At 35.8% G+C, this 13,983-nt stretch overlaps 1 protein-coding gene across 1 annotated transcript; it reads left to right on the forward strand.

The window, feature by feature from the left end:
* Nucleotides 1–1,254: 1,254 nt before the first annotated feature.
* On the forward strand, nt 1,255–11,312 carry LOC110718336. The gene is made up of 5 exons (XM_021897168.1): nt 1,255–1,934; nt 2,375–2,457; nt 2,625–4,595; nt 8,543–8,708; nt 10,456–11,312. Exons 1-5 carry the CDS (start codon nt 1,856–1,858, stop codon nt 11,067–11,069), a joined length of 2,913 nt encoding a protein of 970 aa, XP_021752860.1. The 5' UTR covers nt 1,255–1,855; the 3' UTR covers nt 11,070–11,312.
* The last annotated feature ends 2,671 nt before the right edge of the window (nt 11,313–13,983 follow it).

The following is a 13,983-nucleotide window of genomic DNA, read 5'->3' on the forward strand; positions in this document are numbered from 1 at the left end:
AGCCGTTGCAATGTGATAAACTCTGTTCCTTGATTTCCAGAAACAGCTTCATCATTATCTTTTTTCTGTTTAGCCTACTAACGACATGACACAGCTTGAACATGGACTTAGTCTTCCACGTCTATCTTTCCCTAGAAAATAGGAGGGCAGCTGGTGCTTCTTTCGTCCATCGAGGCTAGCTTGTCTTCGGCGTCGTTTACTTTGGTTGACCATCATTGACTAAATTTTACCCATAACAATATTAATATATAAATAGGTTCGTTGGTATCAAAAAGGTGTTCGATAGTATCAAAAGGAAAATCATTTAACAATTCGTTGGTATCAAAGAAGAGTACCATCTAGACTTGACTTGGTTGTTGTTGGTATACCAACGACATTAAAACCAATACTAAACCATCAACGACAAAGAGGACAAGTGGACTTTACTTAGTAGAGGATAAGAAATCCTCTCATAGTCCCATCCCTAGTCACACCCGACGGAAAGAATTAAGACACGAAAATGAACATAAATAAAACAAGATTCAAGTAAACAAATTCAAAAAGTAAACAAACAGATGATTTATTAATAAAAAATAAGTTTTGCTATACATAGCCCTAAGGGCTATGTATAAAAAACAACAATTTCATAGTTTTAATGCTCTTTTTCTTATTCCAATGGAATATAATATTATTATTGAATTAAAAAAAACTAATCATTTAATGTAGTGTTGTTGATAGAATAAATTGTCATGACACTACATTTAATAATGCATTGAAACTAAGTATTTTTGGAAGATAGTAAAAAACCACTAACATAATATTGTAAAACTGATTATAAACTCCTGATAATTTGTTTTTCACTTTCTTAAAAAAGAAAAAAACATTTCTGGTTTAATCCTACCGGCTACAACCTTTCAAAAAAAAAAATATAAAAAACAAAGTTCCGTCTTCATGACACATCTTGATGTCCAAAATTTTTGTAGACGTCTTTTGTCATAATTTTTCAATGAGACCTTGAATTGAAGGGGAAACACGAGCAGTTGCCGAAACACCATAGATAGAATGTTATGCGGTATTGTTTTGTACATAATATAACTGTTCTGGGAAGCTGAATTGAGGTAGGATGATTGAGTTTTTTTATTGGGAACATGTATTTTCATTGTAATTATTAGTATTGTTGTGAATAACATTAATTATGTAATTGGGTAAATCAATTAATCAGTTATATTAAGTATTTTCTAGAAAGTATAAGAGAATCAAATATGTAATTAATGCTTATATATAGCCCTACGGGCTATATATAGAATTTGCCTTTATTAATTACCCCAATCGGTGAAAAATAGGGCCATATGAGTCCAGATAAATTAGAACACCGACACGTGGCAGTAAGGGACAATCACATGGACAGGATGACTTGCCCGCGCAGAGAAAGAGAGTCTCAGAAGAAACAAGACTTGTCAGATTTCGGTATTTGAATTCCAAACCCCACTTTCTTCACTACACTACTACACTACTACGGAGTACTCTCTAACTTTACCCCAAAAAAAAAAAAAAAAAAAAAAAGAGCCCTGATAATTTGAAGAGAGAAACAAATTCGAGCTACAAAGTCCGCCATTAATGGCCGCCTCTTTTTGTTTTTTCACTTTCTATCCTTTACCTCTGCTTCCTGTTCTTTTCTCCTCTTTTTTGTTTTTTTAGTGTCTTTTTTTCTACTCTAGGATCTAATTAGATTCCATGAATTTGTCACCTTTCAATTTTTGAATTTGAATTAAAATTAAGGGTTACTTTTTTTTTTTTTACTAGAAATTGTTTCTACTTTAATGTAGCAAAATAGGAGAAAAAAAAAGGGAAAAAAAAGCAGTTTAAATGACTGAAAATGGACAGATTTCGGCTAAGAAGACCGCATGCTAGGGTTTCATCGCCTTCAGTTAATGTTACCACCATTGTTGATCGAGGTTAATATTCTCTCATTTTATTTTCAGCATAATTATTCAAAAATATAGTAGATGTTAGTATGTCGTGTCTTACTTTTAGGATAATCAAATTTTTAAAAATTAATTTTATTAAAATGCCGTAATTATTGGTAGTTACTTTACTTTAGTGGGTAGTGCCATGATTTTGCTTGCTTCAATTTGGGTTATAATGATGCTGCATTTTAGAAATCACTTCTTTTTTTACTTTGTTATGATGACATGTTCGTTCGGGTTGCTGCTTTTTGTGTTTGTTGTTGCATTTGAGTTGTTGTAATGGTTGAATTTGGGTTGTTTCGTCTTGCTTTTTATGCAATTAGACGGGTTTTATAGCTACCGTAAGCTTGAGAACCTTGTATAAGTTCGTTTGGTGTAGTTCATTTGTTGGAGCTTACTTGATGGTGATATTGTGAGTTTCGTTTCAGGAAACCAGCTAGTTGGAAAGCAGAATAGGTCGCCGAATTCAGGTTATCATTCGGGTTCTTGCAGTAGCATTTCAACTTCGGAGGTAATTCGAGTACTTCTATAACTAGAATTAAGGTTCTTGTTCATCCTGCTTTGTTGGGGTTTGGAGTTGGTTGTGATTTAGTTTAACTTAGGTGGTTTAATGTTAAATTTGGTTTTTGATTTTAAATTTCTGGTTTTGTAGCTTATGGTTTTATCTGTATATTATAGTTGTCATTTGATTTGGGAAGAGGTAGTGGAGAGCTGTCAACTGGTACCACTATGAAGAAGTTATTGGCTGACGAGATGTCTAAGGAAACTGAATCTGGAAGACGATCACCAAGCATTATTGCTAGGTTGATGGGTCTTGATGGGTTGCCTACTCCGCACAATACTAACAAAAAGCCGAAGAGACAGTCTGATAGTCATCAGCGGGGTTCTAATTCAGCTGGGTTTTTCAAAAATGGCAAACTTCGTGACAGCCGATCACACAGGAAGAATGTAACAGGGCAACAGCAGTTTAAAGATGTGTATGAAGTTGTGGACGGATCTAATATGGAAATCAGAAGGAACACTTTTCATGCAGCTTCCAATTGGACTTCCTGTGAGGATGAGATTAGCTTCATAAGGCAAAAATTCATGGATATCAAGCGTTTTTCTACTGATGAAAATCTGCAGCATTCGAAAGAGTATCATGATGCACTTGATGTGCTTGATTCTAACAAAGATCTTTTGTTGAAAATTTTCCAGGAGCCTGATTCGTTATTTTCGAAGCATCTTCATGACTTGCATGATTCTCCTGAACATTATAAAAGGTGTGTGTTGGGCATGAACTCCAAGAATGCTTTAAAATGTAATATTGATGTCATAGGGTGTCAGACAACTGGTGAAGCTTCTCAAAAAATCGATATTAGGCATTCTCATAAACATTCGGCTAGCTGTTATGGTAACATGTACACTCCGCATAGTACAGATTTGCATAACTCGAGATACTCAGGAGGTAATGAGGATACTTCATCAAATCCAACAAAAATTGTTGTTTTGAAGCCTAATCTGAGCAAGTCACTCAATATCACTAAATCTGCATCGTCCACCAGCCCTTGTGAGCCCCAGTCAGATTTCAACCTGTATACTGAGTGCTCGAATGTAAAGCATCTTGGACCTGAGGTGAGGGGTAAGGGAAGCAAACATGGTGATTCATACAATTATGGGAGAAAATCTCGGGAATCTAGAGAGCTGGCCAGGGAAATTACTCGCCGAATGAGAAATAAATTAGGAACCGATTCCTCAACTGTTTCATCATCAGGATATAATGGGTATAAAGGATATTCTGCTGATGAAAGTTCTCACGATACATCTGAAAATGATTCATCCGATGAATCAGAGGTCACTTTTGCAAGTTCCCGGACTTCATCTAACAGGATAGTTCCTAACAAAGCTTCATCATTATGGTACATGGAGTCTTCTGTCAATATGGAGGCCAAAAAGAGACTCTCTGAGAGATGGAAAATGACTCACAGGTCTCAAGAGCATGGAGCGTCTAGTAAAGGCAGCACACTAGCTGATATGCTTGCTATTCCAGATGTAGACATAAGGCAACGGAGCCCGGACATTGTAGTTCCACAGGATGAGCATTTACGCACATCTGGGAGGAATGATAAAACTGCAAAAGTTAATCCTCCTTTGGGTATTAGCAGTAGGGATGGCTGGAAGGATGGCTGTGTTCAGAATCTATCAAGGTCAAGGTCTCTTCCGTCTTCCATTAATCACCTTGGAAGTCCTAAATCTAACTCAAGGAATGAAGCAATTACTGCAGAAAGGTTTCTGATTCAAAAAGAAAGTGTTGATCATATGAGAAACAAGTCTATTAAGAGGAATTCTAGAAGAAAGGGCGTATCTTTTTCAGATAGCAGTAAACCTAATGATGAGAAATTTGAGTCTTTTGATGTAAAGGTAGATATGGTTGATGATATACATGAAGTGCAATGCAGTGGAAACATGATAAATATCACCACTGACGGGAAGGATTCATCTGATGTAAAAACTGTGATTCTAGAGGTGCCATCAAGTAGAAATGATTCATGTCTAGACTTTGTAGAAAAGGAAAAGAACAATGTTTATGATGAACCAGCTACTGCATCTCCGTCCTGTAATATACCAAAAGATGGTTCCTCAACAAGTGGCATGCCTTCTTTGCCACAGGTTAGATAAGTAATGTTTGTTCATTTATTCATTTTTTGTGTATGCTTCTATTGAGTTTGGTCCTGGGTTTTAGGTCAGGAGATCTTGGGTAGGATAATGCTTGCTAAAGAACCAAAGCTTATGGGTTGACCCTAGTAAAGGAATTTCAAGATGCCCTTTCTGTTTCAAATTTTAAATGCAATATGTGTATCTAGTCTCTACAGAATATACTTCATATAAGTGCCATATAGCAAAGAGTAACAAACACTAATTCACATCCAAATTTATCTTGCTAAATCCATAATACAAATAGGTTAATAATAGCTGAAGTGAAGCTTCTCATAATCTCATTTCCATATCTAAAATACAACAAAATTAGGGTCAGTTGGGTAAAAATGTGCTGATTCTAATTTGAACCAAGAATTTTCAGGTTGTCTCATTCTTGGTTCTGAATTCTGATAAAATTGGATATAATCAAATTTCAAATTTACAATTTAGTTCAATATCAATTTTTTTTTTTTTTTTTTTTTTTTTTTTTTTTGCATGTCCGGATATGACATGACCACATTTATTATGTCTCCAATGTTTAGGATTCCCTATGTCCCAATCTGTTTTTTCCATTTGCCAATGCATTGTTTTTTTTTTATCATTAATATTTATAAGGGAATTTCTCAATGGTAATCCCCAACTTGAAATGGTAACCCTTTTTATTTTTTATTATACAAAATGACCTTAATTAAAAATTTATTCTCACAAGTAATCTAATCTTAATAAATAGGTTAGTTATAATTAACTATGGTTATTTATTTATTTTTTGTAATGAAATACTAATATTTTTTTTTAAAAAAACCAACAGTCCACCACCAACCAACCCAGCCAACACCTCAACCACTTCCATCCTCACCTTCACCCAGCCACCACTAGATGTGACCCTAATCCAAACCCCGACAACCGCGCGCCCCAAACCCTTCGACCTTGACCATCGTGCGACAGAACCCTCCGACCTTAACCACCGCGCTCCCAGAACCCCCGACCTCGATTACCGCTCTGTTTCAGGCGAGGTGGTGGGGGATGGGTTACGGGATTCAGGCGAGGTGGTGGGGGATGGGTTACGACATTCAGGCAAGGGGTGAGGGATGGGTTACGGGTTTCAGGCAAGGGGGTTGGAGATGGGTTATGGGTTTCAGCCTTTCACGCAACTAGGCGATGAGGTTGGGGATGTGAGTTTCAGGCGGCACTCGAGGTGGAAGAAAGGGTAGGGGCTGGGAGAAAGAGTCAGGGTAGGGTCTAGGGGTCTGTTTAGGGTCGCTGGCGGTTGGGGGTGGGCGTCGGCGGGGAATTTGTGCCGAACGCCGGCAGTGAAGGGGGAGAGGGAATGGATGGGCTGACTGGTGGAGGTGGTGCTGTGGGTGGCTGGTTGATGGTTATTATTTTTCTAAAGGGTTTATTTTTATTTTTTTTCAAAAAACCTTAACTATGGTTAATTTTAATTAAATAATTAATGAAATAAGGTTATAATTGGGATAAATTTTTTAATTGAGGTCATTTTGTGAAATTTTAAAAAAAAAGGAGGTCACCATTTCAGTGTTACACAAGTTGGGGGTTACCATTGAGAATTTCCCTATTTATAATTACATATTACTAGAAATTTTCAAAGATGAATTTTCTAAAGTACTCATTGAGACGAATCAAACAAGACCCCCACATAATCTCTAATTTTAAGTAAAGAGTCTAAAGGTTAAATTCCAAATGAGAAGAACAAAAAGAATTGTAGGGAGTATCCTTTAAATGAACTAACTTGTTAAACGAAATCATTATTTGTCTCTTCTTTTTAGTAGAGGCAAGAGATTTTAATGCGGAAATATGGCAAAATGAAGAACGGAAGACTGAACAGATGGGCTAGAAATGATTATGTTTCTTTTGATTTATAGTTCTTATTTCTTAATGACCTACATTTACTACTTATATTGCCTTGGATCTTAAATTTAATGACAATATAAACTAGTTGATACTTTTGAATCTAGCAATTTGGTTTGAATTGTTTTTTTGTAAGAAATCCTAGTGCAATTGAGGAGTATTTGAGTATTCAAAATTAACTCTTGTCTTGTCATTTAAATTGTTAGTCTTTTAGTGAAGCAATTATTAAATTTGAAAAGATCCTAGAAAATTATCGAAACAAAGTACTTTTGTCCTCCCATAAGCTACTATTAAACATCAAAGGTTCTGATAATGCAGCATTAATGTTCCGTGTAAAGGATACAAATTCAAGCTCATTATGAGTTTTTTTATCAATATGTATAAGAGCTATTTAATACCGTGGCATGTATTGTGATGATTGAACAATTTTTTTGTTCCTTATTGGCTAATAAAATTACCTATTTTGAACTGAATTCTGTGAAGTATTCAGTGTTCATTGTTGAGTCTTGGGAGGGTGACGAGGAAATAAACCTTTTTTGTATATATATACTTCTTCCATTTTCTTTTGCTTGCAACACAGCCTTAAGGCACACACTTTAGGAGGTGATTAGTAAAGGTTAATGAACGATTTCATCAAAATAATTTGAAAACCAGGAATAGGTAAGGATTAGGTACCATGTGTTAAAGTTATTCTGATTAATTTGTTCGTTTACATTGTATAATCTCAACCTCAAAATGCGTGCCACAAACAAGAGCCATCTCTTAAAGAAAAAGGCATTGGTATGGCATTGGTATCTCCCGATCTTACCTACCTTTCATTTATGGCAGTTTTGTGATTTTGTTGTTTGAATTCCCTTAAAAAAGTATGGGATCATATATATCAGTATACAAATCTGTGGTATTTATTGAATAAAAATAAAAAAGATCAACTCTTTACTTATGAGAAAGTATACTACTATATTAGACACTTGAGGAGATAAAGTGTTTCATAATTTGATGAGCAGTGAAAGTTTTTAGTTAGGGTATTATTGATTATCCTAAAAATTTTCAAGGGAAAGCACTAGATGGCTAGATGCAACGTTCAAGAGTGGCAAAAAAGAGGTATGTTGTCCAACATTGAAAATTGATTAGAAACTTGACTGAAATAATTCTATTGCTTCTTAAAAAATGCCCTCCACATGATGACCTTAGAAGTAAGGGGGTTTTCACCTATCTTATCCAGGAACCTACATGTGGTCTAGATCATAAACCTATCTGACACAATTCCTTCAACCTCAATATGTCGGTCCCTCTAAAGTTAGGCTTGCCACTATGTAGGAACTGAAGGCTTTTTGTCTCTTCATTTTTCTTAAATCATGGCACATTTAGCTACTAAATCAAAATGTCCTCACTCCATGCAGAGGTGGTTTTCACATGTTGATAGGGTGAGTTTCATGAGATAACCTGGAAGAGTGTGCCTGCTGAACTGTTTTATCTGAAGTTCTGGAATCAATTAGTTTCTTTTTTCTAGAAGGTATACCACTCCACACTCCCAGCTCCCAATTAGGAGCATGATGAGCCTTGGAATGGTATTATTGATTTATACTCTGTAATATATATGCAAGGAAAGAGAACTGATAAAGATGTTGTCCAATATCAACCCTCATTTTTATTTACCATGATTTTTTATTTTATTTTATTTTATTTTTCTGTTGAAGCATTCCTTTGTAATTACTATCCTCAACCAATACCATTGCCCAAGGAAAGTCTCTCTATGCTTTTCTTCAACCCCATTAGAGTTATAGGGGCATTAGATTGGCATACTTTTTGAGTGATGTGATGTTTGGACGTGACATAATATCTTTTCATCTGTCAAAGCTTTTATCTCAATCATTCCAGAGTATAGATAAGACTCTGAGGCGAATAAAACAAATGTGTCCTTTTAAATTGGCAGTCATCGTTATATTTGAAATTTGTTGTGTAAATTTCAGCAGTTTTAGTTATAGTCATTCACTTTGGATATTTTGTTCTGTTGTGCTATCTTCTTAAATGTAATTGTCTTGATATTGCAGGTAGGAGATTCCTCTTGTCTGCAGTGTGCTGCAACTCATGCAGATTCTCCTGCAAACAGCAAGGAGTCTGAGCAACCCAGTCCTGTTTCAGTTTTGGAAGCTCCTTTTGTTGAAGATGTTTCATCTGGTTCAGAGTGTTTTGAGAGAGTCAGCGCTGAACTTCATGGTGAGAATCTATATATGTGGTGCTTGTTTCTCTTTCAAGTTTCCCAATTAATATATACATTTTTAAAAGTAACAATTCCATTTCAAGTAATGCTATTGCATCCTAAATTCTTTTATTTGGTATTTGTTACCAGGATTGTTAGATTTAAGTCCATATGTTTCTAAAAGGATGCTATACAGCTAATGCTGGTGGTTATATAGAATCTGAATTTAAATCAAATTAGTATTTATTTTACACGGAACAGGAATGTAATGTGCTACGAAGTCTTAGTATGACCAGTGTATTAACTGTGTACTACATAACAATTTAGGTAATATCGGCTAGTTTTTATATCTAATTTTTGTACATCATGGATCCCCTGTTGGTGTCCTTTTCAAGATTGCCAGAAGTAGCCTTCTCACTACTACCTAATGTGTACTTAACTACTGAACCTTTTGATATCATGCAAATGATATTCAATTCTTTTATGGCCTATTTGTTACTTTGCAAGCAATCAACTAATATGAATGATTTACTAGAATGGTCTTGAATGATGAAGATTCCATTTCTATGATCTGATTTGATTTTATACCAATTAAAGGAGGCTTTGGAGTTTCAATTAAGCTAGTTGGTTGGTTGGGTAAATATGGGTTTCAAATTATGAAAGTAGAGTACAGTGTTGGGATATGATCAAAGCACATATAAATTGTATTAGCTTTTGGATATGGGTTAATCAAATGGTTAGAACTAACCTCCCATATGTTTTCTTTTCCATATTAGTTTCAACTCAGGTGAAGGTAGTGTTATTTAAGGTGGAGACAATAATACTTTGATGTAAAGCTTTGAAATTCTGACAGTAATGATAATTCACTGACAAATATCTCTAAGCAATGAGGAAGTCTGAAGTTGCAATGAGGAAGTCTGAACTTTGTACACAGTTTTTCGTAAAGTGTTATTTAGGAAGGTTAAAGAAGAGGGGAGAGAACAAGAATTTAAAAGAGAAAGTTGGGGGGGGGGGTCCTTTAGTGGGTAGTGAGCTACTAAGTCATACTACATATTGATACCGCTTCCCTCTATCCATTTTTATTAAGATGTTTGGATTGAAGAAATGGAGGGAAAAGAAGAAAAGGGAAATGGAGGGAGGGAGTATCTTTCATTTGGATAACAAATTAGGGATGAAGGGAATTGGAGGCAAGAGAAATGGAGAAATTAAAATCTAAGAAAATGATCCCTCCAACAATTTGAGAGATTTGGAAGGAAAACTCTCCATTCTTCCTTCCCCTTCCTTTTCCTTTCCTCTTCACCTCCCTCTTCTTTTCCTTCCCTTAATATTATCCAAACAAACTGTAAGGAAAACTCAGCTAGGATATTTGTTATTTAGACTTGGCTAGAAGTTTAAAGTCATACAGTCATTTTATGCAAGTTTTGTCTGATTTTGTCATAAAGTGAAGTGTGAAAGTCTCGAGTGTCCGACATGGGTACTTGAGAAGGAAATGAAGAGTGAAATAAACATATGGCAAAGATTAGAGACTATTAAAAAATTAAACTAGCATTAGTAGTTTGTTATCGGTGGTGGCAATGGTAATTGTTAATGTGCATTGCTTGTGAGTTGCATCAGTACGTATATGATGATGATTCCTAGATATGATGGATATTGCTATATAATGATGTTGCATATACGATGTAAACTTGTGTTTTTTTAATACTTGCCAATTGTTTTACCATTTGTTAGTAAATTTATCACTCTGAACATGTATTTCACTTTCAGGGTTAAGAAAACAACTTCAGCTTCTTAAGCTGGAATCAGAAGGTTACGATGAAGGATCTGTGGTTGTTTCCAGTGATGAGTACGGGGAGGATTCAACCGAGTTGCATGATGGCAAGCACTTTCCTCAAGCTGGAGAGTGCTGGGAATCTTGGTACTTGGTAGATGTGTTGGCCCTCTCTGGGCTTAATGAAACTGATTCTGAGTTGTTTCATGGAACGTGGCACTCCCCAGATTGTCCTATTGACCCCTGGGTGTTCGAAGATCTTGAGAAGAGATATGGTGAATTGGAGTCATGTTCAAGATCTGAGCGAAGACTGTTGTTTGACCATATAAATGCCCGAATAGTAGAGATCTCTGAGCAAATTGTAGATTTGGAGTCGTGGACATTGACATCAAGAAAGATTATTGGCCCACAATGGTTGAAAGATGTACTTAAAACCGAGCTTCATAAACTGCTTGAGAAGCAGGAAAAAAAGCTAGCAGAAAATGCCATTGACATGTTGATACTTAGTGACATGAGGTGGATGAAGCTTGGAGAGCACATCAGTGCTGTAGGTAGGGATATTGAAGTATTGTTAATAGATGAGCTAATAGCGGAATCCATTGTTGTGTAGAGAGGCCTCAGCATCTAATTTAATGTATATGTGTATGAACTGAGCGATCAGTTCGGTAGAGGACAATAAGCTGTCGAAAAATCTGTAGGAATTTTTTTACAAGAAATAAGAATTAGGATGATGTATGAACTTATCAGCTCCAAGTATATTAATCACAGTGTTAATGTTATTAGCTCATTAACATCGTTAGTCCTCATTAAATTTCGTTATTCTTGTAAATTTAGTACTCTCTCCGTTTCATAATGGTGTTTCTGTTTACGTAAATCAATGTAAATTTTTACCTATTTTTGACCACAAATATCTTTAGTATCACATTAGCAAAAAAATAAAAAGGTTAGATATTAATAATAAACTCATGAAGATGAATTAAATTAAATTTCATACGACTATATTTGTTCTTAGAAATTGAAAGAAATTTAGAAGATTATATCATATTTTTACTGGAAAAATTGATTCAAATAATCCCACTTTTGTCCGGTTCGCTATTAATAATCCCACCTTTAAATTATTATTTAATAATCCCACCTTCATAGGGGATTTTCTTCTATTGGTCCTGACCTGTTGGTAACCGGTTTTGATAAGTTAATATGCCACGTGTCATTTTATAATTGGTTGAAAAAAATTAAAAAAAAGTTAAAAACTAAAAAAAAAAAAAAACCATCAGCCACCCTCATCCACCGTGAACCCTTAACCCTCACCTTCGCCCCACCAAAAATCGGCCGGCCGCCACCCTAAACCCCCCGTAAACAGCCGGCCGGAACCCAGTAATACAGAACCCACCCATCTGATCAAAAGGCACCCACGAAATCACCCTCTAAAACGTTTCCCAACCCCAAACCACCATAACCACCACCTTGAAAAACACCATAACCCGCCGAAAACCTCCTCTCACCCCCAAAAACCGCCGAAAAGTCCCTCTAGCCATCGAAACTCCAGCCTAAGACATCCCCTTCTGCTATTCTGCTATTAAAGGGTTTTTTTTATTTTTTTTTAACTTTTTTTTTCTTAAATCATTGAAATTAATGGTTGGTTTTGCTGTGTGGGGTTGGGAATATGGGTCCCGGTGTTTTGGCGGTGGAGTTGCAGATTCCAGCGGTAGGGATGGGCGTTTCTGCAGTAGGGATGGGGGGAGAGACTGCGGAGGTTGGGGTTAGGGTGGTTGGGCTGGGGGTTGGCCGGGTATTTTTACAATAATTTTTTTTAAAGGTTTTTGGTTTTTCTTTTGGAAAATTTGCAAATTGCAGCCATTTAAAGTTCGTATTTTGTAAATTGCAGCCATTTAAATTTTTTTTTGCAAATTGCAGCTCAAAAGTTCGTATAAACTGTAAATTGCAGCCCGATTCAACTTTTTCATCGCTTTACATGTCGAAAAATCTCCGATTAAGGTTTTAGGGGTCATTTAAGCCATTAGGAGCCCGAATTGAGCTCAGAATTATCAAAAAAAATAACGTAAGTGTCTCATATTTATAGTTTCCCACAAATTAATACATTTTTGTTAAGTAAAACGAGGCATTTGCGTTATTTTTTTGCTAATTTCGAGCTCAATTTGGGCCCCTAAGAGCTAAAATGGCCTCTAAACCTTAATCGGAGATTTTTCGACTTGTAAACCGATGAAAAAGTTGAATCGGGCTGCAATTTACAATTTATACGAACTTTTGGGCTGCAATTTGCAATTTTTTTTAAATGGCTGCAATTTGCAAAATACGAACTTTAAATGACTGCAATTTGCAAATTTTCCTTTTCTTTTTGGCCAATTATTTGGTGACATGTGTCACTCAACTTAAAAAAACAAAATAGTTTACCTAATGTATAGGTTACCGGTCACTAAAGACCGATAGAAGAAAATCCCTTACAAAGGTGGGATTATTAAATAATAATCTAAATGTGGGATTATTAAAAGTAAATCGTGCAAAGGTGGGATTATAAAAATCAATTTTTCCATTTTTAAAAAGTCAAAGATTCCAATTACAGAAACATCATTGTGAAAGCGAGGGAGTATTTTTGTATGCTTAAATATATCATGTATGGATCTTAATTTAATGCAGACGAACTGACAAAGTATATACTATCAAATCCCTCTGACAATAACTCCCAATCTTACTATGTACGGAGTATATGATATCATCCAATCAAATGCAAGAGTAACAAGATTTTGCAAAGAATCTAATGTGGACATTTTCGACTAAAACTTAATGTGCAAAATATGCAAATTTTAACCTGAGAAATTAGGCTTTGAACCTATCCTATAGCACCAGTAATAAGGAGTACAATGCGTTTTTTGTGTGGTTGGCCATATAAGTAATCCGTATAGCACTCATAGAACAACTCTATTCGTATAATATTGTTAGAGTAATCCTTTGTAATACTTTTTGAGTAACTCTATTGTTTCTGATAACAGAATACTCCTCGGTGTTAGGGTAATCAAGATATCCTAGAACTATGTCCAATGTATGTCCGAATTTCCCTCAGCTATGCCTTGCTGTCCGAGAGCTAGGCCTGCAAAAGAGAAAGAAGGTTAACTGCCCCGGGGGTGTGACCCGGGAAAGCCCCTCCGATGCTTAAGTTAGCGAATGTACTTTCTAGAGATAGAAAGTAGAGAGAGAAGGAGTACTTTAGAGAGAGAAAGTAGAGAGAGAAGGTTAGAGAATTAGGAAAAAGTTACCATCATTAATGATTGGAGAGCTATTTATAGATGTACTTTCAGGTGGCAGAAGTTGTACTTAATTGGACAAATTAGGGATAAATCTGTACTTTGCTCCGATTAATGATGGGCTGGATCATGGAGGGGTATTTTCGTAATTCCAGGTCAATGGGCTTAGGACAATGGACTTGGCCCAAACATTTATCCCCACGCGTGATGTGGGAACGAGATCGCATGAAGTTCGGATATCACGCGGAATAAAGATGAGATAAG

This window comes from Chenopodium quinoa, unplaced genomic scaffold, assembly GCF_001683475.1.
Source record: "Chenopodium quinoa cultivar QQ74 unplaced genomic scaffold, ASM168347v1, whole genome shotgun sequence".
In the NCBI taxonomy this organism is placed as follows: domain Eukaryota; kingdom Viridiplantae; phylum Streptophyta; class Magnoliopsida; order Caryophyllales; family Amaranthaceae; genus Chenopodium; species Chenopodium quinoa.